The 27,280-nt window shown below is 40.6% G+C and overlaps 1 protein-coding gene across 1 annotated transcript in view; it reads left to right on the top strand.

The window, feature by feature from the left end:
• The window catches only part of KDR (kinase insert domain receptor), a 42,036-nt gene extending 17,546 nt beyond the window's left edge, over window positions 1-24,490 (top strand). Inside the window, exons 14-30 of the mRNA XM_019740175.3 lie at window positions 1,915-2,061; window positions 2,397-2,528; window positions 5,314-5,420; window positions 5,841-5,976; window positions 6,344-6,448; window positions 7,897-8,010; window positions 8,584-8,672; window positions 9,268-9,421; window positions 11,614-11,711; window positions 13,962-14,084; window positions 14,237-14,348; window positions 14,915-15,014; window positions 15,420-15,525; window positions 16,582-16,733; window positions 21,710-21,809; window positions 22,304-22,389; window positions 24,127-24,490. Of these exons, the coding sequence (XP_019595734.2) occupies window positions 1,915-2,061; window positions 2,397-2,528; window positions 5,314-5,420; window positions 5,841-5,976; window positions 6,344-6,448; window positions 7,897-8,010; window positions 8,584-8,672; window positions 9,268-9,421; window positions 11,614-11,711; window positions 13,962-14,084; window positions 14,237-14,348; window positions 14,915-15,014; window positions 15,420-15,525; window positions 16,582-16,733; window positions 21,710-21,809; window positions 22,304-22,389; window positions 24,127-24,349 (2,084 nt within the window). The 3' untranslated portion in view covers window positions 24,350-24,490. The remainder of the gene's footprint in view (window positions 1-1,914; window positions 2,062-2,396; window positions 2,529-5,313; window positions 5,421-5,840; window positions 5,977-6,343; window positions 6,449-7,896; window positions 8,011-8,583; window positions 8,673-9,267; window positions 9,422-11,613; window positions 11,712-13,961; window positions 14,085-14,236; window positions 14,349-14,914; window positions 15,015-15,419; window positions 15,526-16,581; window positions 16,734-21,709; window positions 21,810-22,303; window positions 22,390-24,126) is intronic.
• The last annotated feature ends 2,790 nt before the right edge of the window (window positions 24,491-27,280 follow it).

The following is a 27,280-nucleotide window of genomic DNA, read 5'->3' as shown; positions in this document are numbered from 1 at the left end:
TAGCAGGGGTCTTTCCAACCAGTGAAGGTGGAATAACTCTGCAAGGGATTGGCCTGAACCAGGGAAATTTCTGCCTTATTCTTGGGCATTCATTTAGTTAAATAGACACATATTTATTGAATGTCTAGCACAAGCTAAGAGGGTGAGTAGGTAGACCGGATGAGAACACAGATACCCACGGGCAGTCATCGTACAGTAAGGTCTCTGTGTCCATGTGGACATAAAATTTTTTCTGTTTTATTCCATGCTATGCTCCAGTCCGAGAACATAGCAGTATGTGCTAGATGCTCAGTGGGATACGTGCTGCATGAAGGATGTGATGGGGGGATTGTTTAGGACCTATGAGAGCCCCTGGGAGGGGTGCTACACTAAAGCCTGTACCTCTGTGTCATCTCAGCGTAGTTCAAGGTCTGTGAGATGACAATTTTAATGAGCACATAACTTTGAAAATTCCCTTCAAAGCCACTCTCTGCACCTCATCTAACCTTGTGCTTTGCACAAAATCTGTGTAGCCATGGCTCTGTCTTGGCAGATCAGGCAAATTTGGGGAGTTTCTCTTTGTGCCATTGCCTTCCATTTTCTCCTGTTCTTTGTGTCCTACCCAGTTTTTAGGATGCATATGTTTTTTTTTGTTTGTTTGTTTGTTTGTTTTTTTGTTACGAAGGGGAACTGCCAAGGTAAACTAATCTATACCCAGTTTTTGAGGATACCGTCTTCAGAGGCCTTTGCATATTTTAAGAGGTATCTTCACATGGACACTAGAATAGTGTAAGACTTGCTAGTGTAAGACTCGGGTGTAGAAAGAAGAGATATTTTTGGGTGAAGTCATTCTAGGACTCTTCAAATCATACCACACATATGACCATATTTTCTGTTCACCTTGGTGACTGGTCTGGTTTCAAGCTAATGGAAGAATTCAGAAAGGGACGTGAAAGAGGCTCCTGGCTTTGCCGTGCCCAGCAACTGTGTGCCCACAATGAGCTGGTTACTTCCCTAAGGACCCCCAGGTTGTTTCCCGAACATTATTTTTAGAAACAGACTAGAATCCAGGACATTTATTTTAACTCCAGTATAGTTTACTTATTGAGGTAATTTCAGTTTGCTAAGTATTGAAATGGATTCTTTCAGCAAGATCCCTTTTGATGTTCAGTTGATTTGGACAAGGTATTGCCACAGCACTTTGATGATTTACAGGAAAAGGGTAAATCTAAAGTTTTGCTGTACATGTAAACAAATACTCCTGGGCTTAATTTTCTTTAAGTTTAAATAATTGGACTTTCCTTAGGTTATTGTTGTTTTACTTGTGTTCTCATGGAAAAGCGTTGGACTAGTCTTTTAGGCTCACCAGATGCTATTAGTTCACCTGTTTACTTTGTTGCAGGGACTTGGGCAAGTCGTTTAATCCCCTGAACTGCAGTTACTTCATCTGTAAAATAAGGCTAGCACTCCTTGTTTTGTAGTCATGTAGTCCATTGTGACTGAGAGTGAGTGACAGAAATAGTATCAATGAGATTTGTAAAAAGTACCAAGTACACATAAGGCATTTTTTGTTTGTTGAATTACCCTGAAGTTTTGCACTTTCTAGGAGAAACATGGCAGAATTCTAGGGTACCTCTGGCTAGAACTTTCATGGGAGGGAAGCCATATCTGATTGGAGGAAAAAGCCAGAAGGGTGACAACCTTTGTTTTGTGATGTGGTTACCAGCTTGAATCACTAACATGAATGTTCAAAGAGATACAGTCATCTGTATGAGATGTCCTGACTTATTGGTTTCACTTCACTTTATTCAGTGACCAGTGGTAGTGTTGTCAACCTCTGTGTGTGTTCAGCTTGGTAAATCAGCAGTTTACTAATACTCAAAGCATTTCAAACACGATACCTAAATGTTCTGTTTTCTTTTTGTGTGTGCATAGAACGTATGGCACCAATGATGACCGGAAACCTGGAGAATCAGACAACAAGTATTGGTGAAACCATCGAAGTTTCATGCACAGCATCTGGGAATCCCTCTCCACGGATTTCATGGTTTAAAGATAACGAGACACTTGTGGAGGACTCAGGTGAATAGAACATGCCTATCTCTCTTTGGTTGCAGAATTTTCCTGGAGATGTCTAAAATCAATATTATTTCTTGATTTGTCTTAGGAAGAAAAAAATAGCACTCTTTCTGTCCATGGTCCAGCTCATTTCATAGACTCAGAATCAGAGTATTCAGAACCTTGTTGAATTCTTATGGAAGCCAGTAGTGATTGGTCAGCAGTTGATCCTGTATGACTATTTGGAGTTAGATAATAGCCCAAGATGAGGGGCAACATTTATATTTTTAGAAATATTCCTGAAAAACTCCACCACACCATGTTGTAAATAAAAATAATCATTTTTTTTCCTTCCTCAGGCATCGTACTGAAAGATGGAAACCGGAACCTAACTATTCGCAGGGTGAGGAAGGAGGATGAAGGTCTCTACACCTGCCAGGCATGCAATGTCCTTGGGTGTGCAAAAGTGGAGGCATTTTTCATAGTAGAAGGTCAGTGGGACTTCATAAACATATCAGATGGTTTTTAAAAATTAGCTTGTATCTTACATATTCTCATACACGTTAGGTTTCGGGAAGGTTATAGGTGATTATTGATATTCTTTGTATTTTGTAAATTTTCTACTATAAGTATATATTATTTTAACCAGAAAGCATAATTACTGTTATTTTCATCCTGTTTGCATCACATTTCTATCTGTGCAGTTCTCGTTGTAGAAAAATTAATAGCCAGGCAGATAGAATATCCTCCTTTCCCTGATTCTTTCTTCATATGAATGGCTCAATTAACTTGTTATGGAATGATACCTCTATATTTATTTGGAAAAACATTAGAATTACTGCCTAGCCATGAAAATCAACACTATCCAAATAGTCACAAAGGTTCATAGTTTTCCCTGGACTAAAGATAATTAAGATTCATTTGTGAACAATAGACCATTGCTTCTCTGAAATGGAAAAATTTGGGTTCTTATCTAAATGTGAAAGGAAACTTGTATGTATATGCAGGAATGATTTGAAATCTGGCATTTTTGTCAGATGGAAAAGGTAATTTGTGACAGAATATTTTATCTTCAGAAGTGTATTCCTATGCCTTTTTTTAAAAAAATAACCCATCAGGGGGACAAGGAAAGTGCATTATGTGGGTGAAAGAATGATATGCAAGGGGAAGAAAGAAGGATTGTGACAGATGGAGGAATTGACGGGTTTCTATGAACTCATTTTAACGTGTCTCTCAAAGTCTAGGATGTACTCCCTTTAATCTGTTAAATCTCTGTTGCCAAGTATCGCATCTCAATACCTTGATTTATTTTCAAATCAGTAGGCTTATTACCATTTCATAAACTGCACTTGCAAATAAAGATTTCAAGTGCATGAAATAAATAAAGATTTCAAGTGATGTGGTGGTTTCGCCACTTCCAACGTGCTTCCTGTTTTAGGGCAAATCCGAAGGTAGACTTCAATTCTCTCCTGTACTCTGTCTCACCTCCGTTAACTCTCTGTGGCTGGTTACTGATATCCAACGAGGTAATATTGGCACAGGGATTGCATTTACTTCTCACCTGAAGAGAATACTAAGAAAGGAAGAGGCAAATATTTAATTTTCCTGCTAGGTTCCCAAATGTTATTATGGGAATATTAACACACAAACTTATATAGACAATTGAATCTTTGAACTTTTTACTTTGCATAAATGGGTTTTAAAATCTCGATGTGTAAGTTACTTCAGTAGGACCACCAGAGAAACAAAGTCTACTTCCAAATATCCTTGATGCGTGTCTCTCAACTGTTAACTCGTATTTTGCTAACTAATTACTTAGTACTTGTCTTTCTGCGTTCTTGAGGTTTCTGTGAGTGGGAGACTCATAGCTTTGTTTCACACTGCCCTCATCTGATGAGAACCCTAAGTGATAATTGCTTCCTTATCACTTGTTTGCTAATCACTCGTAGTGGAAAGCCTCCTCTGGGTTTAATTTCTCCACTCAGAGCTGTCCTCTGGAGCGCTGAGCTTCTGTAGCTTTCCTTGTCGACCTCTAGCTTTTTCTCTTTCTTTTCATGAGTGGTTTTAAATTCATATGGCCAGACCATGTTGCATATGCTCATTTTGGCTCTCTCTTTTTCTCACTCAGGCTCCTGATACACAAGGACAGGGTAATGTAATGGTTAACTGGTGTCAGACAGACCTTGTTTAACTCTTGAACATTCTACCAACTGGTGGTGTGTCCTTGATGAAGTAACTTAACCTCTCTGAGCTTGTTTCTCCATCTGAAAACTGAGGGTTGTTAAGATTAAGTAGGATGACACATTTAAAGTGATATGTGAGAGCACCTAGTAGGTGTGTGATCATCAATAACTCTCTGGCCAAAGGTTTCCCTACTTGGTTTCTTAAATGATCCCTTCTCAAACTCTATATAGATCAAAACATAGACTATCAGTGTAAAACCAGATGTTTATCTTCTCCAAATGGAAATACTTTTCTTCTTAATAGAACATGATCTGTTTTCTTTCCATCAAAGTTGGCTCTTCCTCCAAACACTTTGTCTTTGAAGACATTACTAGTTCTATACTTAATTATTTTAAGATTTTATTGTTGGAAATTTTCATGAGCAACATTTTTTTTTAAAAATTAAGGTTTATTGGGGTGACAATTTTTAGTAAAGTTACATAGGTTTCAGGTGTACAATTCTGTAATACATCATCTATATATCATATTGTGTGTTCACCACCCAGAGTCAGTTCTCCTTCCATCACCATATATTTGATCCCTTTTACCCTCATCTACCACTCCCCTCCCCCCTTACCCTCTGGTAACCACTAAACTATTGTCTGTCTATGAGTTTTTGTTTCTTCATTTTTTTTGTCTTGTTCTTTTGTTGTTTTCAGTTTTATATACCACATATCAGTGAAATCATGTGGTTCTCGACATTTTCTGTCTGACTTATTTTACTTAGCTAATAATCTCAAGATCCATACATATTGTTGCAAATGGCACTATTTCATCTTTTCTTATGGCAGAATAGTATTCCATTGTGTATATGTACCACATCTTTTTTATCCATTCATCTATCAAAGGACATTTTGCAACATTTTGCGAACTTTAAATTATCCACTAAGAACATTACAGACTTCATCCAAGTTAGAAGTTTGTGACTATTATTGTTTAGGATTTTTCAATGTTGGTAAGTTTGAGATCTTGCTTTAGTGTTGAACTTTGTTGTCTTATATCAAAAAGTATAAGTTTCTAACTGTTGATGCTTATTCCATTGTGTCTTTCCAGGTGCCCAGGAAAAGACAAACTTGGAAGTTATTATTCTGGTAGGCACTGCTGTGATTGCCATGTTCTTCTGGCTACTTCTTGTCATCATTCTACGGACTGTGAAGCGGGTAACGAAATAATTTCTCTTCTATGCCATGCACGTTGGCTTTCATGATTAATGAAAGCTGACTAGGGCTCTTTGAGTTGTTTCTTCCCATTATTATTGGCTCAATGGACACAGTTTATTTCCATACAATAACATTCTTGCCCACTTTCTGTTGGCCGGAGCATAGGGCTTTAATTGATAGAAGCCTCTAGAGGGGAAAAGGGTTTGGACTGTCTAGTGTAATTAAGATTTAAGAACTGAATGCATTTGGGAGTTGAGGGGACACTGAAAACAGGATTATAATAGGACTACTGTTAAAGGCCGTGAGTTTTATTTGAAAATGAGACATCAGGAATGGGGCTGCCATCAAAACAATAACAAATACACAAAACAACAGCCAAACACCAGAGTATGTGTGACTTAAAGAAGTAATGCCTTCCAGGCCAATGGAGGGGAACTGAAGACAGGCTACTTGTCCATCGTCATGGACCCGGATGAACTCCCTTTGGATGAGCACTGTCAACGGCTGCCTTATGATGCCAGCAAGTGGGAATTCCCCAGAGACCGGCTGAAACTAGGTGTGTTTTCAAGTGACAGCGATTTGATACTGGGTTTATCAGGCCATCTCTTCTTTTTTGAGGATGATGACCAATCTGGTCTATTCAAATGTTGAATTCTGGTTTAGGAATGTTCACTCTATCTCTTGAATTTGAGTAATCATCTTTTTAGTCACTTAGATGTCGGGTCCCTCATGACCATCCGAAGCGGGACATTTGGAGAATGAGAGGGGAGATATTAAATAATTAAACCTGGGCACAGAAGTAAACTGTACTGTTCATGTTAAATGGGGGTGTGTGGTCACCCTATCTGCTTTGAATCTCTGCATGTCACTCTGGTGGTGTATTAACCCATCTGTTTTGTTGCTGCTGCCCTTGGTTACTGTAGGTAAGCCTCTTGGCCGTGGCGCCTTTGGCCAAGTGATTGAAGCAGATGCCTTTGGAATTGACAAGACAGCAACCTGCAAGACAGTGGCCGTCAAAATGCTGAAAGGTAAAAGCAACATTACATGGTGATATATCCCTGTATCTGTTCCATCTAGTCTTTCAACATGATGATGGCTTATAGTTACTATCCAAGTGTGCGGTCAGCCTACACATCTTTGTGCAAATTGGAAAAATGTTCCTCTTTTATAGCCTCATGCCAGGGTGCGCAGCCAGGCAGGCAAAGCTGGGGGTGGGTTTCAGGGATCCCCGCACTTCCCCACCTTACCGGGGGGTCCTTGTGCAGGGCATCACTTGCACAACTGTATTTAGTGGCTATAGGTAAAGAAAAAAACCTTGGTTATATCAACACTGTTTTTCAATATATTATGGTGCATTAGTAAGATAATTATAGACCATCCAGAAATATGAAAAGAAATTTGATGTAATAAGTCAAAACAGTAGAGCACAAAACAGCATGGTCCCTAGAGTTAAGAATATACATAAAAGATTTCTTTATTTCTTTCTTTCTTTATTTTTTATTAAATTTATTGAGGTGACAATTGTTAGTAAAATTACATAGATTTCAGGTGTACAATTCTGTATTACATCATCTATAAAAAAAAAAAAAAGAATATACATAAAAGATTTCACATATGACAGATAATATCCAAAATAAGAACGGTTGTGCTAGGAAAACAGGACTATGGGTGATATTTAAAAAATTAAAAGCTTTATAACCAATTGTTATAGTAATGCAATTCTGGTTTTTCCGTTTTAATTTGGGGAGGTGGTGTGTATAGAGCTCTTTGCTCCAATCGTGAGGGGCTTTCACTGAAGGAGACGATGCCACCTACCCTTTGCCATAGGTCTTGTGCATTTCAAAGCCATCTTGTCCTTTTGCCTGTCCTCCCTTGTGGCAAAGGGCATATGTCATTTTGATCTGGCTCATCAGGACCGGAAGGTGTGGACTGTGTCTGGATTAGAGGGAAGTGTACTGGTCGGTACTGGATCAAACTCACCGTCTTAGCCTCATCAGCCGTGTGTGCCAACTGGCCTTGCCAGCTGGCCCTTGTTAAGTTTCCTGCTCAGCACAGATTGGCAGGAACTTCAGCGTAGCCCCTAACACATGAGGATATTTAATACATGGTGTTGCTTCCTTATGAGGAAGCACTGAAATCATCAGGGCCTAAGAAACATAGTAAACCTGATGTATGAAAATCCAGTTTTGTAAAAGAAGAAAATCTGGGCATGATTCCATTTGCAGACGTATTCTCCACTTTGCAAAAGACTTCACAATGGATTCCTTTACATATCAAACATTCTGGGTGCACTTAAAGTAAGAATTTGATTTAGAACTAAAAATTATAATTTATACTTGACTTTTGGGGGAATGTAACGTAGTCTGTAAATTGGGCTACAGTTGTGTTGTCCCTGGAGAGTAAGTTGCACAGATGCATCAGTCTTCCTAAGGTAATGCTCACATTTATGATCTCCCTTTTCCCCCTGTATTTGTAGAAGGAGCAACACACAGTGAACACCGAGCCCTCATGTCTGAACTCAAGATCCTCATCCATATTGGCCACCATCTCAATGTGGTGAATCTTCTAGGTGCCTGTACCAAGCCAGGAGGTGAGTATCTGTAATGGTTCTGGTTGCCTGATTTGGGCGTACGCTTCTCAGCTGGTATTTGAGGGAAACCGCTCAACTCCCATGGCCTTGATTTCCTTAACTTAGGATAGTTAGTTATAAGCATTCTTAGCTATAATTATATTTCATGGAGGTTAAATGGGCACTATAAATTAATTCTAGAACTTCCTGTGAATTAAAAAATGTCGTATCACTGTAATACAGTTTGTTACTTGTGTAATAGGTGTTCAGATGAGAAAAATAAACTTCTCAAAAAACTTGAAAGCAAAGGACCTTCATAGCAGTTACCCCTGAAATGGTGTCATCTTAGGTGATGTGTTGAAAAGCATCTGGGTGGGTTTTCTTTTTAAATTTTGTCAACCTTGTGGAATTGCCTTTTGGAAAAAGAAAAGCTACAATATAAGGTGATTATGACCAGTTGATTTCTATGATCCTGTCCCTATCGAAAGGTTGTAGACTCTTCTATGATATTTTCTGGTTTAAAAACATATTTAACACTTAGTGAGAAACATGAATGAAAACACATTTTCTTTTCTTGACATGTGCTGTCTGCAGGCCCACTCATGGTAATTGTGGAATTCTGCAAATTTGGAAACCTATCAACTTACTTAAGGAGCAAGAGAAGTGAATTTGTCCCCTACAAGGTATGTTATTTCCTAACTCAACTCTGGCTACATTGTAAAATGGAGGAAAATTCAAAGTGGTACAGGTTAATGTTTTTCGTTAAAATTCTGTGAAGAACTCTTGAGGAATCTTCTCACATTGCCTTTTGGCTGTCATAACTTTGTCTTTTACCTTCTGGGGGACATATGCTTCTCATGTTTTATTTTTGTGACTTTAATCTACTGACCCATCATAGATGGTACCTGAGAGGAGAAGGAGGTAGGGGTGATTAAGGGAAGAATGGAGGGAAGGAAAGCCCTGGATTATTCTCTCTCTCCCCTAGTTAAATTTGCCCTAGCGAATAGAAATCCCTCTGTATGGAACACTCTAATGTTGAAAGTGTGTCTGAGTGAAACTGGAAACAAGGCATTTATCTCTTTAAGCTAAAGAAGGAGCTAGGCTTTATGGAAGAAAATCTATTGTGTAGAACACGTGTCCAAAATTTCAGCCCAGAGACTGCCTGATCCAGATATCGATGCCCTTCTTTTTAGTAGTTACAATTGTTTCCAAAGTTTACTATGTTTTAGGCATCTCTTTTGTATTCAAGGAGTTTGTTTTTCATGTGCTTCTTTATAGACCAAAGGGGCCCGATTCCGTCAAGGGAAAGAATACGTTGGGGAAATCACCATGGATCCCAAACGCCGCTTGGACAGTATCACCAGTAGCCAGAGTTCAGCCAGCTCTGGATTCGTTGAGGAGAAATCCCTCAGTGATGTGGAGGAGGAAGAAGGTACCTGCCATTGCTTCTTCTGCACTTCACACCTGCTCTTGTAGGAACAGACAAGATGACAGGGTGTTATGAGGCATTTTGCCACGGGAAACGTCTAATACTGCCTAATATTTGAAAGAGACCTGAATTTCTAAACTGCCCTCACTGAGTCTCCCCAAAGGTGAAGTGTGGAAGCTCTAAATAAGCAGCGGGCTAGACTGTAAGACAAAGCCTGGCTGGCCTGAGAAATCTCGGTACCCTGGGAGAGCTCAACAGTCAGCAACGATCAAACCAATGCTCTTAAAATACCAGTTGAACATTTATTGGCAGGAGAGGCTCAGTGCTATGTTCTGGAAGGACCAAAGAGGCTCTCTGGTGGCTGATTAGCCTCCCCATTGCCTAAGCATTGCCTATGTCACCAGCACAATAGAAGTCTTTCAGTTAATCATGCCTAACCTTCTCCAAGGCTGTGTAGGGGCCATCTGTTGTTTCTACCCCACCCTAAGTGGCTTAGCAAGTTTTCCTTCCAGCCATACTTCCTCAGGAAAGTCTTGGTAAATACACTTTTCTTTATCCAGTTATGCTTCCAATGATATTTTAGGGCTCCTTATGAGTAGAGCTGTATTTCCAGTCTAACTTCTAGGACTTCTTCCAGGTCCAGGATACACTATATATCTACTTCCCTCCAAAGGAGCAGAGAGAGCTCCCTGGAGGTAGACATGGGGCTTCCTGACATCTGGTTTCTCTTGAGGCATGAGCTTAAAAGAATCTAATCATGAAATAAATAGTGGAAGAAACTTGCTTCTATTTCCCTTGACATAAAGCCATAGATAGTAGTGAAATCTGAGTTCTTTTCCTTAGAAGCCAGGCGGGCAGTGTGAGGCTACAATGTGGTCTAGAAAAGCCTGGGGAGGTTGTCGAGCCTTCATATAACTGGACCTACACTGAGTGGAGCCACTTTTGCTCCATTCTGCTCACTCACAAAATGATAGCCGGTGAGCTGAACATACAAGGGATGGAGGTAGTAAATTGGAATACAAAGAGTGTTGGCCTAGAATTTTGCCTCCATTTCTTCATTTGGGAAATGAAGGGGTTTCACTAATTGTTCACTGACAGCCTTCTACCCCGAAGCATACAAAGTCATTGAGAAAACTGTTGGAAGCCTTTTTAATACTTATAAGGTTATTACAATTGAGTTTTCATTTACTTTGGTATTTGTCTCCAGGAAAGAAGCCATATCTTATCCAACTAAAGTTAAGAGATCATGTTGAAACACCCGTTAATGTCTTAGTGTTTATTTATACCAGTTGAATGAAAGAAAATACCACCAATTTACGTAAATTCATCTTTCTCTTGATGGTTGGGTCATGTCTCAATTCGTATTCTTGAAGGAGAAAAACATCCTCACAGGCCAGATTTAATGTGTTTACAGGACTTTCTCAGCTTGAAAGTGAGAGAATTTAATATATTTCCGGTAGTTTTAGTTTTCTGTTGTAAATTATAATTTGACCTTTGCCTTTGTCCCAGGACAAAGCCTGGCGAGAAAAGAATCAATGACCCTAAATATTTTTTTTATTATTATTATTAGTTTCAAAACAATGTAATACTTAGACATTTACACCCCTCACAAAGTGACAACCTCTCTCCCCCAATCTACCACCCCTCCAACATCGCACACAGCTGCCACAGTTCCACTGACCCCATTCCCTGCCCTGCACTCCACATCCCGTGACCATATATATATATATATTAAACCACGGTCGACACCCATCACTGTTCAGCTTCAGCTTCAGGTACATACCGCAATGGTCAGGCACCTACTGATCCTGAATATTGCTGTTTTATTTTTAGAGCTCTTGATATGAAACTATTGTTTATCCCTCTGGGTACATGGGAAAAAAACAACCAACAACCGTCTAAAACAGCAAATTTGTTAAAAGTCCTCTTTCACCCCATTAAATTTTACCTCCATTCTGCCTCCCGGGTTTGCTAGTTCAGTTGGCTGAAATGGAAAAAAACCAAACTTTTTGCTAATGGACATGATGAATGTTAATCATACTGGTATTCAGCAAACTTATAGAAGATAGAAGCATTTTCTATACGTTTCTGTTTCCTGAAATGTAGCTCCCACATTTTACAATGAAGATTACTCTTAGAAACAGATAGTTTCTGGTGAAAGTAACTGATCTGGGTCCTCCTGCATCTTCCGACAGTTTCTGAAGAGCTGTACAAGAACTTCCTGACCTTGGAGCATCTCATCTGTTACAGCTTCCAAGTGGCTAAGGGCATGGAGTTTTTAGCCTCACGGAAGGTAGGACGACAGCTCAAGAGGAAACAAAGTATCTTTTCAGAGCACAGATTTGGAAATAAGATGTCGAGTGCCAGGCACAGGGTGTTTGTTGGGGACTGTACTTCATTCACCACTCTGGGCTATTAGAAGAGCTCTATTGGGAAGGCCCATTTCTGTTAATTAAGGGGGTTTAAGTATTTCATGAAATTAATTCATTTGATAAATACTACTTATTGAGCATTTACTAAGAGCAGACAGTCTTCTAAGCACTAAGGAGGCTGTGTGAACAAACAGGCAAAACTCTCCGGCTTCGTGGAGTTTACATTCTGGTGGGTGGAGCACGCAGTAAACAATATCAATAAGTAAAATACATAGTAGGTTAGACAGGAGTAAGAGCTATGGGGAAAAAAGCAGGAAAGGATTATAGAGCATATAGGAACGGTATGTTTGTACATGCTTGTGCTGCTGTGTTTGTGTGTGTCCATTTTCAGTTTTAAAAGAAGCGGACATAGAAGGCTTTATAAGAATGTGACATTTGAGTAATAACCTGGAAGAGGTGAGGGACCACGCCTTGAAAATATCTTGGTGTGAGAGAATCTATTTTTAATTTATTGTACATTCCTCACCATCCATCAAGAAGTATTTGTTAGTAGTATAATTAGAATCTAGGAAGGACAGGCTTCAGATGAAAGCGATTAAAACAGCTAAAATTAGAAAAGTAGGCCAAACAAAGGCTGAGGTGGGGACGTGACAAGTTACAAATATTCCAAAGGTTGTAAACACCACAGAGGGAGCGAGGTTGGTTGAAGTCACCCCTTTGCAAAGGATAAAATGGATGGTTTGACATTAAACATGAACAATTCAAATTTAGTTTCAAGAAAAATTATCAGTTGACAAAATGCATTTGTGGCAACCTACTGGGGGAAGAAAGACTTAAATTATTTTTTGTTTGTTTGTTTATTTTGTTTTGCTTTCTAAATTAGGGTGAAATCCCTAACCCACTTTTTTTCTGAAGTTTAAAGCTTATCACAGCTTTCAGGGATTTAGGATCTCAGATGTTTTTGCCAGGAGCTCTTGTCTTGTCTCTCCCATGGGCAACGGAGAGAAATAAAGTTTTACAGGATTTTTCCAAAGAGAAAGGTCTTCTTGGAGACTTTTATTTTTTATTTTTTTTCTTATTTTTTTAAGACCAGTGGCTGCCATTTAGTCAGGGTTCCTTTCAGTAACGGGGATGAGAATGGGGAGGGGGGAGACACTTTAACTTGCCTTTCATCTATCTACCAGCTGGTTTCTTGAATATCACCTCATTGTTGGGCTGAAAAAGGAAGCTCTTAGGTTGGGAAGAAAGTAGGAAGGGCTGTCTGTAGTTTGGAATCTCCTGTCTTGTTCATTTATGTTAGGTAACGTACTTTTGAATATGCCTCACTCAGAGGAAAGTGCTACAAGATGCAAGGTGCAGGGTGGTCAGTAATGCTTGGCTCACACGACCACTTCTACACAGATGTAAGACTTGAATTCTCATCCAAATCATTTCTCAAAGTTCCTGAGACTCTTAGTCTCTCACAAATCTACCAGGTAGAGTCAAACCTGCTTAGCAGTATGAAGTTGGGGAGTATAGAGAAGGGAGAAACTGGGGAGCAGAAAAGAATAGAAGGAAAGCCAAGGAAAATTAGTTTTCCTTTTTAGTGCACCAGAGAATCAACTTAACTAGTGAGAAGCTAAAATTGCTTTAATAGACCTGTATGATAATCCTATACTTTGAAAACAGGATGAGCCCCATGGGGAATTGTTTATCAGAGCCAGTCCAGCTTTAGTTACATATGGAATGGGGAAACCAACAAAGGGCACCAAACCAGCGAGAGCCCCTTGTTTCTGATTTCCGTGCATTCATTCAAAATAAATCCCATTCTGGGGCCTCCCTTAGAATAACATGTTTTAACCGTATATGGAGCCAGGCAAAAGGGATGTGTGGATGTGACCAGAAACACATTCTTAATTGTGTCCAAGAGAAGTCTATTTATGACTCCCTCATCATACTATAACTTAATTATTTAACTCCAAAGTCTGGGACTGTTTATGGGATAAGCAGATGTGTGTCTCAATGAAACTCAGACTTTTTTTCGAAGTGTTGATAAAAGATATTAACCCCGGTGCTTGTTAATCAGTTGGTTTTCTGATGTGGGATTTTTTTTTTTTAAAGCATGAGGTCACAACAGATGTAGAAAAGATCAGCTGTGCCGAGACCTAATGCACACATAATTCTTTTTGCAGTGTATCCACAGGGATCTGGCAGCACGAAATATCCTTTTGTCGGAGAAGAACGTGGTTAAAATCTGTGACTTTGGCTTGGCCCGGGATATTTATAAAGACCCAGATTATGTCAGAAAAGGAGATGTAAGTTTCAAAGATGAACCCAGTGTCTATTAAGTTACAGAATTCAAACACCTCTTAGCAAGCTTCAGAACCTGTATTCAGGAGCAAAGGAAGTGTTTTCCTTCAGATATTTGCTACGTTGGGTTCTGATTCCTTGTCTTCTACCCTTTCAGGCACGCCTGCCTTTGAAATGGATGGCCCCGGAAACAATTTTTGACAGAGTGTACACAATTCAGAGTGATGTGTGGTCCTTTGGTGTCTTGCTCTGGGAAATATTTTCCTTAGGTAAGTCACTTCTCTTGGTCCCTCCACCCAGACTTCAAATACAATAAAAGTCAGTGGCCTTAATATACCTTTCCTCTCTTTTAGTAGATCTTTATTGGGTGAAACTTTTTTGGAAGCTTAGGATTGTAAAATGGAAGGGAGGGAGGGAGGGAGGGAGGGAGGGAGGGAGGGAGAGAGGACAGGACAGGACAGGAAAAAGGAAAGGAAAGGAAAGGAAAGGAAAGGAAAGGAAAGGAAAGGAAAGGAAAGGAAAGGAAAGGAAAGGAAAGGAAAGGAAAGGAAAGGAAAGGAAAGGAAAGGAAAGGAAAGGAAAGGAAAGGAAAGGAAAGGAAAGGAAAGGAAAGGAAAGGAAAGGAAAGGAAAGGAAAGGAAAGGAAAGGAAAGGAAAGGAAAGGAAAGGAAAGGAAAGGAAAGGAAAGGAAAGGAAAGGAAAGGAAAGGAAAGGAAAGGAAAGGAAATACAGGTGATGAGGATATTGGTGATGATGTTCCAGAATCAGGCTCAGCCAGGGCTTTCTATAAGAATAAATCAAGTCAAATAACATCCCATTCCTGTGGTTAATCTAGGTGCTTCTCCATATCCTGGAGTAAAGATTGATGAGGACTTTTGTAGGCGATTGAAAGAAGGAACCAGAATGAGAGCCCCTGATTATACCACACCAGAAATGTAAGACTTTAAAAATACCCCTTTCTTCTCTTTCTTTGCTCACACAATTCTCCCCACCTAGAAGACTTGGCATTATATACACCGTCATGGCCCCGTTCGTGTCCTGCTTCTCCCTTGCAGTCCTTCCTTGGTAATCTCAAGCACAGAGTCATCTCTTCTGCTTGAAATAACAGCATTTTATCTATACCAACCTGTTAGTTTCTATTACGTGCTGATTTATAATTTTATTTTCTACGCACACTTGAATGCTCCATTGTAGGGGAACACCAGTGTCTGATGTATCCCCGTTTTGCATTTTGGCTCCTGGTAGATTCTTTGTAAATGTGTACTCATTCAAGTGCTTATTTGCAGCATTGGATCAGGCGGAAAGAGGCTGTTCGTGACATCAGTGTTTTGCTTCTCTAGGTACCAGACCATGCTTGACTGCTGGCATGGGGAGCCCAGTCAGAGACCCACGTTTTCAGAGTTGGTGGAACATTTGGGAAATCTGTTACAAGCTAATGCTCAGCAGGTTTGTGACCTCCATCCAAGAAGCTTCTACAAAGAGTACTTAGTGGTCAAGGGCCCCTCTACTGCCTATATCTTCTCACGGCCACCAGGCTATCCTCCCAGCCACTGAATAAGGAGCCATATTCTTCCAGATCTTAACAGTAATGATTTTCTAAAAGCTGTCATTACTGTTTTAGGTAGATAAGATCCTAATTCATAACCTGGGAGCAGACCACTCTGTTCCTACCAATGTATCTTTTTGTTAAGTCTTCAGATGCTCTTCTAAAGTAAAAATAACAACAATAAAAAATCCACAAAATATCAACAATGATGGAGTTTTTAATACATTCTGCAAGCAAAAACACATCTGAACCCTATACAATAGATGGCTTTTTTTCTTTTTTCGGTAAAACCACTAGGCCACCATTACTTCCATTTTAGATTTAGCCCTCACCACGAGAAAGTTATTTAATCTCCAGTCAACACCTCTTACTACAGTGAATGGAAGCCAATTTCCTTCTGCTTTTCTTTTGAACAGCTGAGGGATAATGGGTCAAATCTGTTTTTATCATAAACCTTCCAAACATTTAAAGGTATCATATTACCCTTTATTTCTTTCTTTTAATGAAATAATGTTAAATTGTGCAACCTCTTTTTTGAAGACCCATTTTCCTGTACCTTTATTGGTTTTTCTCTAGACTGTCATCGTTTTTCCATTGCCTTGAAATGTAGAGGCTAAAATTGGATGACGTGTCCTTTAAAGGACCCGGCGCGTGGAGCTGTGTCCTGTTGCTGCATCTGTGACCACAGCTAACTTCGTCTTTATTGTAGGCACAGCACTGTGTGTCCCCTCACCGATCTTATTATTCATGAACGCCTTCAACATACTTTCATGTACATATACCTTTCAAGTGCCCTTTTGGTGTGGACAAGCCATTTTTAATGTTGTCTTCAAGTTTTACATTCAGATATCCAGGCAACATACCCCATAACCAAGCCCCCTTGGCCTTTGTTTTTCATGAAAAAGCCGTTGAAGGACTGAAGCCATAACAATAGCATTCTGTGTTTATTGTTTCAGGATGGCAAAGACTACATTGTTCTTCCGATATCAGAGTCTTTGAGCATGGAAGAGGATTCTGGACTCTCTCTGCCTACCTCACCTGTTTCCTGTATAGAGGAAGAGGAAGTGTGTGACCCTAAATTCCATTATGACAACACAGCAGGAATCAGGTACTGTATATGGCCAGTATCCCCTTGCGTGGGGGGGGGCTTCAAGGTCATCTTGGGGAGGGGAATGGAAGGAAGACACGTTATAAAGCTGCAGCATCCCACTTCCACCGTTAACCATAGCCCTGAGACTAATATAAAGGGAAATGCTCCTTGAAGAGGGCCTGGGTAGGTGTGTTTCCTCCCATCTGTAGCCCACATTGCTGCCATAGCTCTTCCTTTCAGAATGCTAAGCCCTGCAGCTGCAAATAGCTGGCATGCCACAGTTTGTTAATCTCCAGAAAAAGAGACCAATTTTACAAAGACATCTGCATTTAAATTATCCCCATGTACTCTTTTATTAATGGGAATTGAATGGCTTAGGAAAGATTCAGGAAGGAAGGGTTCTATGCATATATGAAAACACACTTATGCCTCTGGGGCTAAGGGTACAGTGTGCCATGGGATGTGCCCTGAATTAGACTGGACAGCACATCCCCAAAGCCCCGCCCAAGTCTGATTTTGAGCATTTTATTTGCATAATGGGACTTCTTGGCTTATTTAAAACACATGCACTGCAGTCCTTTCCTGATTTGTAAAAGGGTTCTGAAGGCAGCTTTCTTTTTTCTCTCTCCCAGCACCTGTGCATAAGGAAAAAGTTGATATGATTTTCTACAGTATGATATTAAAATTGCCATTTACTGAGCCTGGGACTGCTTCCCTTTGCTTTGTTTCTTTTCCTACCCCTTTGGGAGTCTTCCTCCTGTAACTGGACCCCCACACCCACGTGGGCCCAGGCTGCCCGCTTGAGTGTGCTGTGGCTGCAGGGAGGGGCACGGAGCTCCGGCACGTGGGCAGGTTGCCAGGTAGCAGGTGAGGAGGCGCCCTGGACAGTCCGTCCCAGGAGTCCCACTGAGCAGCAGGAGTTCTGCTCTGAGAGGGAAGAGAGCTCAGAGTGGTTAGAAGGCCAACAAGTGACCCGTCCATTCCTTTTGTGTCAAGAACTGTAGGCATTTTTCAAAGAACCTTTCCTTATATTATCAGATTTTGCCCACCTGAGAACTCTCAGTGTTAGGCAAGGTAGAAACTGTCATCTTTTTTGATGTAGATGGTGAGCATGAGGCTGAGTGATTGATTACCTGGGGGAATACAATATTGTGATTCAAGATCCAGATTTTGAGTCACATAGAAGTGGCGTGCTCTCCCAAGTCAGCCTCTTAGCAGCTGTGTGACCTGGGGCAGGTCTTCACTGAGACCCAAGCAAGGTCACTGGTGTTGTTGGAAAATTATTGTTTTGAGAATTACTGATATAATGCATTTCTAAGTAGCTGGCACTTAGGGAGCACTTAAAAATGATAGCTCTTATGTGAGCTGCTCAAAATTACATCCCGGAATGAATCCAGTTCCTCTGTCATCTCAGTGCCGTTTTTTGTTTTTTTCCCCCCACACCAAGGAGGAGCCCTCGGAGAGAAAGAGTAATGAAATGAAAGGCTGTACAGGTCCACTCCCATGTTTAAAAAAGCCCTAGTTCAAGTTCAGCTGGCCTTCTGGTGTGGTAATTATTCCCGTAACACTACCGCCTTCTCCTTTCTCAGAAAGCCATTTGATCATGAACTCTATCCCTTGGGTTTTCTGTGACCAGGTGGAGTGAGGACCCAAGTCGGCAGCATCTTGGCTCGCTGGGGTGCTTTGCACGTGGTGCTGAGATTCGATGAAGTCATGCTTGTGTAATGGAAGTGCCAAATGCAATGCTGGATCTAAGACAGGGCTGCTAACATTTATCCCCAGAAGTGTGGACAAATGTGACACCATACTCCGAACATAGGCCTGGCTTCTATTTTCTGTCTGTGATTTTTGAATTGGTCTTTCCAGTCCAGTTTCTCTTTTATCCAGCCATAATTTGAAAAATGAAATAGAAATTGGAATCTTTTGTCTGCATCGCCTCCCAACCCCCTCCACCTTTTCCCCTTTTATAAAAGTAAGACTCCATGCTCAATTTTAATCATCAGGGTTAAAAGAAAGGCAGAATGGAGGCACCTGCACACAGCACACTTCATTTTGACGCTCTCTGTGGTTCTGCTCCCCTGGGGAGAAAGAGATGAGCCTGGGGTACCTCTCAGCAGACTTCTTTTTCCCTCTTCCACGTCTCCAGTCAAGTAGAAAAGCCAAAGAGTCTTTCTCACTTGCTTCTCCCTTATAATTTTCAATTCCATTGCATTATAAATAGAGCTGGACAGAGACATCACTGTAGGAGCCAGACTCATGATTTGTTGCCTGGTTAAAAAAATATGTGTTCAGCATTCATTTAGCAAGAGGCTGAGAAGTGTGTGGGGGACGGGTGAGGAGGAAGGACCACCAGTGTCTAGACTGAGCTTTGTCTCTCATTTTCCCTGTGGATCAGGTCTGGCCTCAAGTTTGTATGCTTCCGGCAAGAAAACACACATTAATTGCACTCATTTTTCTTTGAAGGTAGTTTGGGGACCATCTGCGGTTGCTCCATCATTTCCCCTGGGAGTTTTACCTCCCACTCCAAGCACCTTATCAAAGATTTCTTTTCAATTTTCTCTCAGAGAAAGGTTATAGCACATTTTCTTCATTTTGGTTCATTGTTAGTAATGACTAAAGGCTCCTTGTAGATCTCCTGGGACAGCTTGCTGGCGAAATGTTCCTGAATTTGGCTCTGATATTAGACAGCTTTAAGTAACACTTTCTTTTCCCCACCCTTGGTCTCTCTCACACTCCACGTACTCACCTTCCCCCCTTCTACCACACAGTCAGTGCACACATGGGAGAGGATTGGGTTGTGCACATAGTAGGTGCTTAATAAAAACTTGAACAGTCATGTCCACGGCCCTCTTCTTCCTTTTCCTTCCTGATACTCCCCCCAGCGAGTCAATGTAGAGTAGGGTTAAGCACACAAACAAACAAAGCAATACCCCTCCCCCCCACATTGACTTTAGTGTCTGAGACCAAAGTTTGAGTTTCAGTTCTAGCCATTTCCTCACTAAGCCTTAGTTTCCTCATCTCCAAACGGGAAATTTAAAAAACAACAACAACAAAAGAACAAACTATTTGGTAACTTTGTGAGGAGCAGATGTAATGATATCCATGAAAATGGTTTTTTAACTGTGAAGGGCCATGCAATTCTTGGAGCTGTTGATCTCCGAAGTCAAGGCGCTGTCCTTGCTAAGGCCGCCACGTGATTGCCCCAGCTCACCAACTCTAGGTGACTCTATATACAGATACCGCTGGCATCCGCCCACTTGTCCAAACCCTGTGAGCATCCCCTTTCTATCGTCAGGCGGCCTTTCTATCTCTCAGATAAGTGGAATTGCGCCCTCCTTCATCTCGTTGCCTCTGGTCTTACCCTACTCAACCCAGAGTCATCTTTCTGAAAGGCGTGTGTGACCTGGTCAATCTCATGGTTAAAATCCTTCAGTGATTGTTCATTGCCCTTAAAATAATAAATCAAATATTCCAGTTATGTGATTTTGGACAAGTTCCTTAACCTTTCTATGCCTCAGTGCCTCATCTGAAGTTGGGATAATAATACCCACCCCTAGAGAGTTACCATTTGTGAAGATGCCACAAGATCATGGTTGAAGAGCATTTAGCACAGTGCCTGACACGTGGAAGATTCTCATGAAGGGATTCCTGAGTGAGTGAGAGGATGAATGATTGACTATCCTGCCAATAGTTTTTAGTAACCGCCACTTTTAGGGACCGGACTTAGGAGAAGTGGGCTTTTCTCCTTCCATGTATATTATGTCCTCTTTCTTGTGGAGCTTCCTGAGTGAGGATGTCACTGGTGATCCTCATTCTCTCCTCTCTGTAGGGAGGAGCCAGCCTCCTGGGGGAAGGGAGGGAGACTCGGTTTCCATTCTTCTCCCTTGTCCCAAGTGAGTCCTCATTCCACTTGGTCACAGAAAACACAGGGACGTGCAGAGGGCTGCCTGGGTGGGAAGTACACAGGATCAGAGCAAAGAGTGAATTTGCTGTCCCTCCCTGTGGAAAGGACTGGCCTTCTCTCCACTTCGGCTGTGGGCAGTTTTAACCAGATCACTCAGACTTACCCAAAACCGCGGGACAGGAAAGGAGCACATCCTGAGGCCAGGTGATGTGTTGCCTGAAAAGTCCTACTCTTGGGACTCCTGAAGGAAACTGGCACCCTTGGGAATTCAAAGGAGGAAAACAAGCTTTGGTTGATAGAGCATCATTCTAAGAACACTTACCACCCACCGTTGACCACCTCATTCATCTTTCTGAGTGAGAGAGGGAAAGCCAGTGCAGTTTAAAGATGGGGCAACAGAGGCATAGAAATAGTTATGACTTTCCCAAGTTTATGTAGTCAGCAGTAGACTTTGAAATAAACAGAGTATCTTGTGACTCTTGAACCACTGCCCTTTCTTAAGACCAGCAACTCTGTGGGCTGAGAATAGGGGCGAGTGTGACGCAGCCCCTCTCCCTGCATATACACTAAATCTCTATTACATGTAGGCAGAGGAGGGTGTCTTCAGATCCTGCTGGGTTCAGTATCCTACAGTGAGATTCAGTGAGATCTACAGGTGTTTCCTCTGCCCAGCTTTCGTTGAATGGTTGCTCTTTGGAGATGGCCAGAAAGAAGTGAGACACTCAGTAATATGTTGAGAACTCAATGGAGGAATCGCATGCAATCGGGAAGCCAAGCAGAAGGCAGTTGATCACTTAGTTTGCTGTTGTTGTCTTTAGGCCAGCCCTAGACCTCAGAAGTATGATTCAAAGGAACAGGGGATCATCTAGGCCCCTCAGTTATATTATACTTTTAAATGGCCTTTCACAGGAAATTAAGCCTTCAATGTGTGCTAGCAGAGAAAGATTTTTGTTTTGGTTTTCTTTTTCCAAAGGATGTTTTGAAGGTCGCTATTAAATTTGTGGCTGAAAGATAATGAACTTAGGTATCACTTGTGGAATCTGCAGCCAAATATACCACCACTGAAATATAAATATTTGTTCTTTTGCAGTCAGTATCTGCAGAACAGTAAGCGAAAGAGCCGGCCTGTGAGTGTAAAAACATTTGAAGATATCCCAATGCAAGAACCAGAAGTAAAAGTAATCCCAGATGTAAGTACATCTTTTAAAAATAGTCTTAGAAATAATACAAAGGATGAAACATTAGCTATATAAATATTAGCCTAAGCATTAGAGTCTCGGAGCCTCTTTATAAGGCTATCCTTGAGGGTCTGTGTCATGGGGTCACTATGGAAATAGAATTTATTGGGGCCCCTTGATTTTTTCGTAAGTAAAGTCCCTGGTCCAAGGTTCAAGATAATGTAGCTTCATGCCCAATTCCGCTCAACTGTGAATAGCATCATTGTGAAAAGAGGGATGGAAATGGGCCTCTTAGCTTCTTCTTTATAAATTCCTCTCTTCTTCCTGGCCTGGGTCTACTTCTAGGAAGTGGTGGCAGCTTGCAGTTTCTGGCTATGACACCTTTACCTCCCTCTACAGAACATTGAAATGTGTTGTCTGATAGATGGGTTAAGAAATCAGTTTAAATAAGTAGTTGGTCAGTGTATACACTTATCAACTGTGTCATCTCATTGTCTCTTAAAAAGGACAACCAGACCGACAGCGGTATGGTTCTTGCATCAGAAGAGCTGAAAACCTTGGAAGACAGAACCAAATTAGCTCCGTCTTTTAGGTAAGGCTTAGCCAAATAGAAAAGACAAATCTAAAGAGGAATTTTTGGAAGGAACTTAGGACATTCAATGTAGGTACAGAGTTTTCCCTTTTTGTGTCTTTGTTGATTTGACAAGTTTGCATCAACCTCACTAAAGAACTAAAACAAATCAAACAAATTAAGTGGCAAGTCTAAAAAGGAATCTGAAATTAAAGGATTTGGTCAGTTTTTATGAGAATGATGAATACTAGGGAATTTCTGAGTATATTTACTGTGGTCAGTGGTTTATATGGTATTGGCTAAATAACAAAGAGGTCATTGGGTGTGATCCCTAAAATTACTGAGGTGATTAAAATATTTGTGGACTCGGACGAATTTTCAAAATTGTAGATAAATGGCGCATCTGTCCTTCAGAAGTATGATATATAAATAAGCCAATATCTATTTGTTTAAGACACTTAAATTTTATTGGCTGAGTTAAGTACTCAATTGTGGGTAAAAAACTAAATTTGGTTTTGGATATAATTTCTCCTAGGTGGTTCCATAATTGTTCTGAATAGATATATCTGCTTTTAACCTAAAAAAGGAATGAAAATCTGTACTTATAAGAATAATAGGATACAGAGTAGTTATTTATTTGCTAGTGGGTTCACTCTTGGTAAGAATAGAGATTTTGATCTACTTATAATCTGTTCTACAAAATGGGAGCACCCCTAGGTTATTGTGTGATGCTCATGTTGAAAAAAAAATTAAATTGTGCCATTCTGCGATTTTATTGTTTGCCTTAGACCCAAGGTAAGAAATTGTGAGAGCCAGTCATAGGTTTCATTTATTGATTCAAAACATACTTATTCACCAATAACTCTGTGCCACGCCATAGCTTGTGACACTAAACTTGTTTTATTGGGATTGGATTCAAAGAAGTAATGCATTTCTAGTTATTTGAAATAACTTTTAAACCATATATGGGAAAAGAGTACATAAAATCTTTTTTTGCAGTATTTAACGTGAATAATTTGGTAAAACACTTATTACGGGGGAAAACCCACATCTCAGAATGGCTTTTGAAAATGTAAGTCCAAGTTTTGGATCAACACAGCCTACACATCTAAGCTTTGACATGATTACCATCTGTCAGGAATCCACACCATTGAAAACATTCTCTGCTTGCTGCTGAGTGATCCAGGTCCTCAGTCCTTCCAAAGAATGTGGTTTTGATGAGTAAAAAGCAGTTTTTGACATGTTTGGCTCGATTGCGCACACGCTTCAACCTATTAAAGTTTAATGTTGCTCAAGAACTTTATTAACACCATAACATGACTTATAATCCCCTAATTGACAGTGTGGGGAAAGGAAAGCACAAGTGGACTTTCAGAACATCCCAATTTCCTTTCAGATCGTGAAAGAGTCCCTTTGGCTTCTATCACTGTATACAAACTTGTCAATCTGCAAGGCCATAAAAATGTTCCACTGGTGGGAGCCTGTGCATAACTCAGGAGAACTGCCTTTCATGTCATCTCAGGCTTGAAAGACCTGGACCTGAATAAGAGGACTTATCTGCAATGACTAATTCATGCTCGTACCTGAAAATAGACATGGTCTGAGTAAACCTGATATGTTGATTGACAAGTGGGAGAGATAGGGGCTGTTGTCTCCAGGGAAATTATAGCCAGCATGAGGTGGGGAATGGGGTTAGGGTAAGAAGCAAAAGAACTGCCTTCTCTCCACCAACTCACTTGATTGCCATTTCTTCCACAGTGGACTAATGCCCAGCAAAAGCAAGGAGTCTGTGGCATCTGAAGGCTCAAACCAGACCAGTGGCTACCAGTCCGGGTATCACTCCGACGACACGGACACCACTGTGTACTCCAGTGAGGAGGCAGAACTTTTAAAGCTGGTGGAGACTGGACCACAAGCTGGCAGTGCCGCCCAGATTCTCCAGCCTGACTCTGGGACCACACTGAGCCCTTCTCCGGTTTAAAAGGAGGCACCCATATCCCCCATTCCTGGAAATCACACGAGAGGTGCTGCTCAGATTTTCAAGTGTTGTTCTTTCCACCACCAGGAAGTAGCCACATTTGATTTTCATTTCAAAAAAAAAAAAAGAACCTCAGGCTGCAGGGAGCTAGTCCCCTAGGCATTTCCTGACGAGAGGCTTGTGACCCAAGAATGTGTCTGTGTCTTCTCCCAGTGTTGACCTTCTTCTCTTTTTCATTCATGTAAAAAAAAAACATGTGATACCCCCTACTATGGGTCTTGCCACAGGTTTTAACAAAAGAAGTTCAAGAAATGGCTTCCTCCTCCAAGAAGTAGCAATACCTGGGAATTGGTAGGTTAAACTAGAAGATAAACCAGGCAATGGAAGTGCTTTAGGTGTTGAAGATGGGAAAGACCTTTAGGGCTGAGTCCATCTAAGAAGCTTTGTTTAGGATGTGGGTCCGGAGCCAACTGTTACGTGTGAGGTTGGGGTGGATAGAAAGGAAGATGTTGGCTTGCTTTGCGAGCGCGCTGGAGCCTGTGGATGCGTCCTGTTGGCTCTGGTGGAGGTGGGCATGGAGTCTGCGAGGAAACAGAAAGGCTTCAGACGAGGTTACTGGCTTTAGAAGGTTGCGTGCTCTTCCCAGTTGGGCTAAAGGAGAGTTCCTTGTGCTGTTTCCGACTCCTAATGAGAGTTCCTTCCGGACTCTTACGTGTCTCCTGGCCAAGGCCCAGGAAGGAAATGATGCAGTTCTGGCTCCTGGTCTCCCAGGCTGATCCTTTATTCAGACACCACAAAGAAAGGACATTCAGACAGAGGTTCCCTGTCGTGTTGAAGAGTTCTGACTGTATAAACCAGCTTTGGGCTGCTTCTGGATGAATACCCACGTATCTGTCCCGATGTGATATGTCTGAGCCTGAATGCAGTGGGTTCAGTATCAAGCTGTGGTGTCACAGCTTCAGGAAGGATTTTACTTTGTTGTTCCTTCTGTCCTACCCATGCCTTCCTCCTTCCCTTCCACCCCCAACTAGTCAGTATTTTAGTAATTTGGCCTCTACACCGTGGTGAAAGCTGATTTGGTTTGTTCACACTCTGAATAATTATTAGTCAGATTTCAAAATTATGTTATAGCCAAAATTGTAACAACATGTATTGTATTATGTAGACTTTTAACGTGTAAAGCTATTTTTACTGGTTTCTGCCCTTGTTCTTTTCTTTCTAAAAAAACAAAATGTATTTTTCGTTTGGTACCATAGTGTGAGATGCTGGGAACAATGACTATAAAACATGCTATGGCACATATATTTATAGTCTGTTTATGTAGAAACAAATGTAATATATTAAAATCTTATATATAATGAACTTCATACTACTCACATTTTGGATCAGTATTATGTAGCATAACAAAGGTCATAATGCTTTCAGCAATTGATGCCATTTTATTAAAAAAAAATTGAAAACTTGAAGGAATCCCCTTGCAAAGTTGCATTACTGTACCTATCATTTCTAAAATGGACAAAGGGGAATCCAACATAATTTCCATGTGGTTGTTTTTCATTTTTACTTGTTCCCTTATTCTTCTTATAAAGGATATTTTCATAAAATGTTTATATACTTGATAAATCAATAAATGTATTCTTGGTAAAAAATATAATGGTATAATATGATCATAACTATTTGAGGGTAAATAATTCTGGCTTGAGGTATAATTGCTTCTCTCCCTCCTCTTCTTTGTGACCCAAATAATTCTCTCTCTCTCTCTCTCTCTCTCTCTCTCTCTCTCTCTCTCTCTCTCTCTCCTTACATTCCAAGCACTTTTGAGATTCTTTTATTTTTTAATTAAAGTTTATTGGGGTGACATGGTTCGTAAAGTTACATAGGTTTCAGGTGTACAATTCTGTAATGCCTCATGGACTGAGACATACATGATAAGTAGTCTAACGGTATTTGTGGTCCTTCAGTGAACCCCACGCCTGTTAGACTAGCCAACCATAAAAATCAGAGGATGATTTTTAAGGGGGGTGGGGGGGTGGGAGATGAGGGTAAGGGGGACTGAATATATGGTGATGGAAGGAGAACTGACTCTGGGTGGTGAACACACAACATGATATATACATGATGTAATACAGAATTGTACACCTGAAATCTATGTAACTTTACTAACAATTGTCACCCCAATAAATTTAATTAAAAATAAAAAATCAGAGGATGAGAGATGCTGAGACAGGTGTGTAGGGAAGTATGGCACATACTGATCATTTCCTATGTTTCACTCTATACTTGTAGTGTCAGAACATCAGATCCAGTGATGCCATTTTCAATCATTACTTTTGCCTGAATTCAGTGAGTAGAGTTATCTAACACATCATTGGCACAAATGAGTAGCCCTACTCTTAGTGGTATTTTTTAATATAAGATTTTGAAATGTTTATATAATCAAATAGCCTATCCCTTTTTAATGGTTTCTAGGTTTTTAAATCTTACCAAGGAAGATCTTCCCAGTTCTAAAATAATCCAAAATTCTAAATTTTATTCTTTTCTATTTTATTACATTTAAATCCATTTGGGATTTATTTTCATATATGGAGTGAGGTGGGGGTCTACTTTGTTTTCTTCAAACAGCTGTCATCGTGGCCTCACCATTTATTAAATATACCTCTGTATCCCATGTTTGGGAAAATATACATTGTATCATTTTTTAAGCTCTATCATCTCACTGAGATGTTCTGTACAACTTTATGAGGAGAAGAGGGTGGCTCTGGGTGTGTGTGGTGCCTGGTGACAGCATTTACAGATTGGGCCATTGGCTAGATTAGTGGATTAGGGTTTTCTGACAGGTGTTGTTAAACTTAGGTCAGGTCTGGCCTCTGCTTTCCTAGATACTCTTGTCTAATAAATGAATGGAAGAAGAGTCTGGGTTATTCAAGATGGAGA

Source organism: Rhinolophus sinicus, chromosome 1, assembly GCF_057876585.1.
Source record: "Rhinolophus sinicus isolate RSI-liver-muscle chromosome 1, RSI-T2T, whole genome shotgun sequence".
NCBI classification, from domain to species: Eukaryota; Metazoa; Chordata; class Mammalia; order Chiroptera; family Rhinolophidae; genus Rhinolophus; species Rhinolophus sinicus.
Note: the sequence above shows the minus strand (reverse complement) of the source record. Positions and strands in the feature narration are given on the sequence as shown.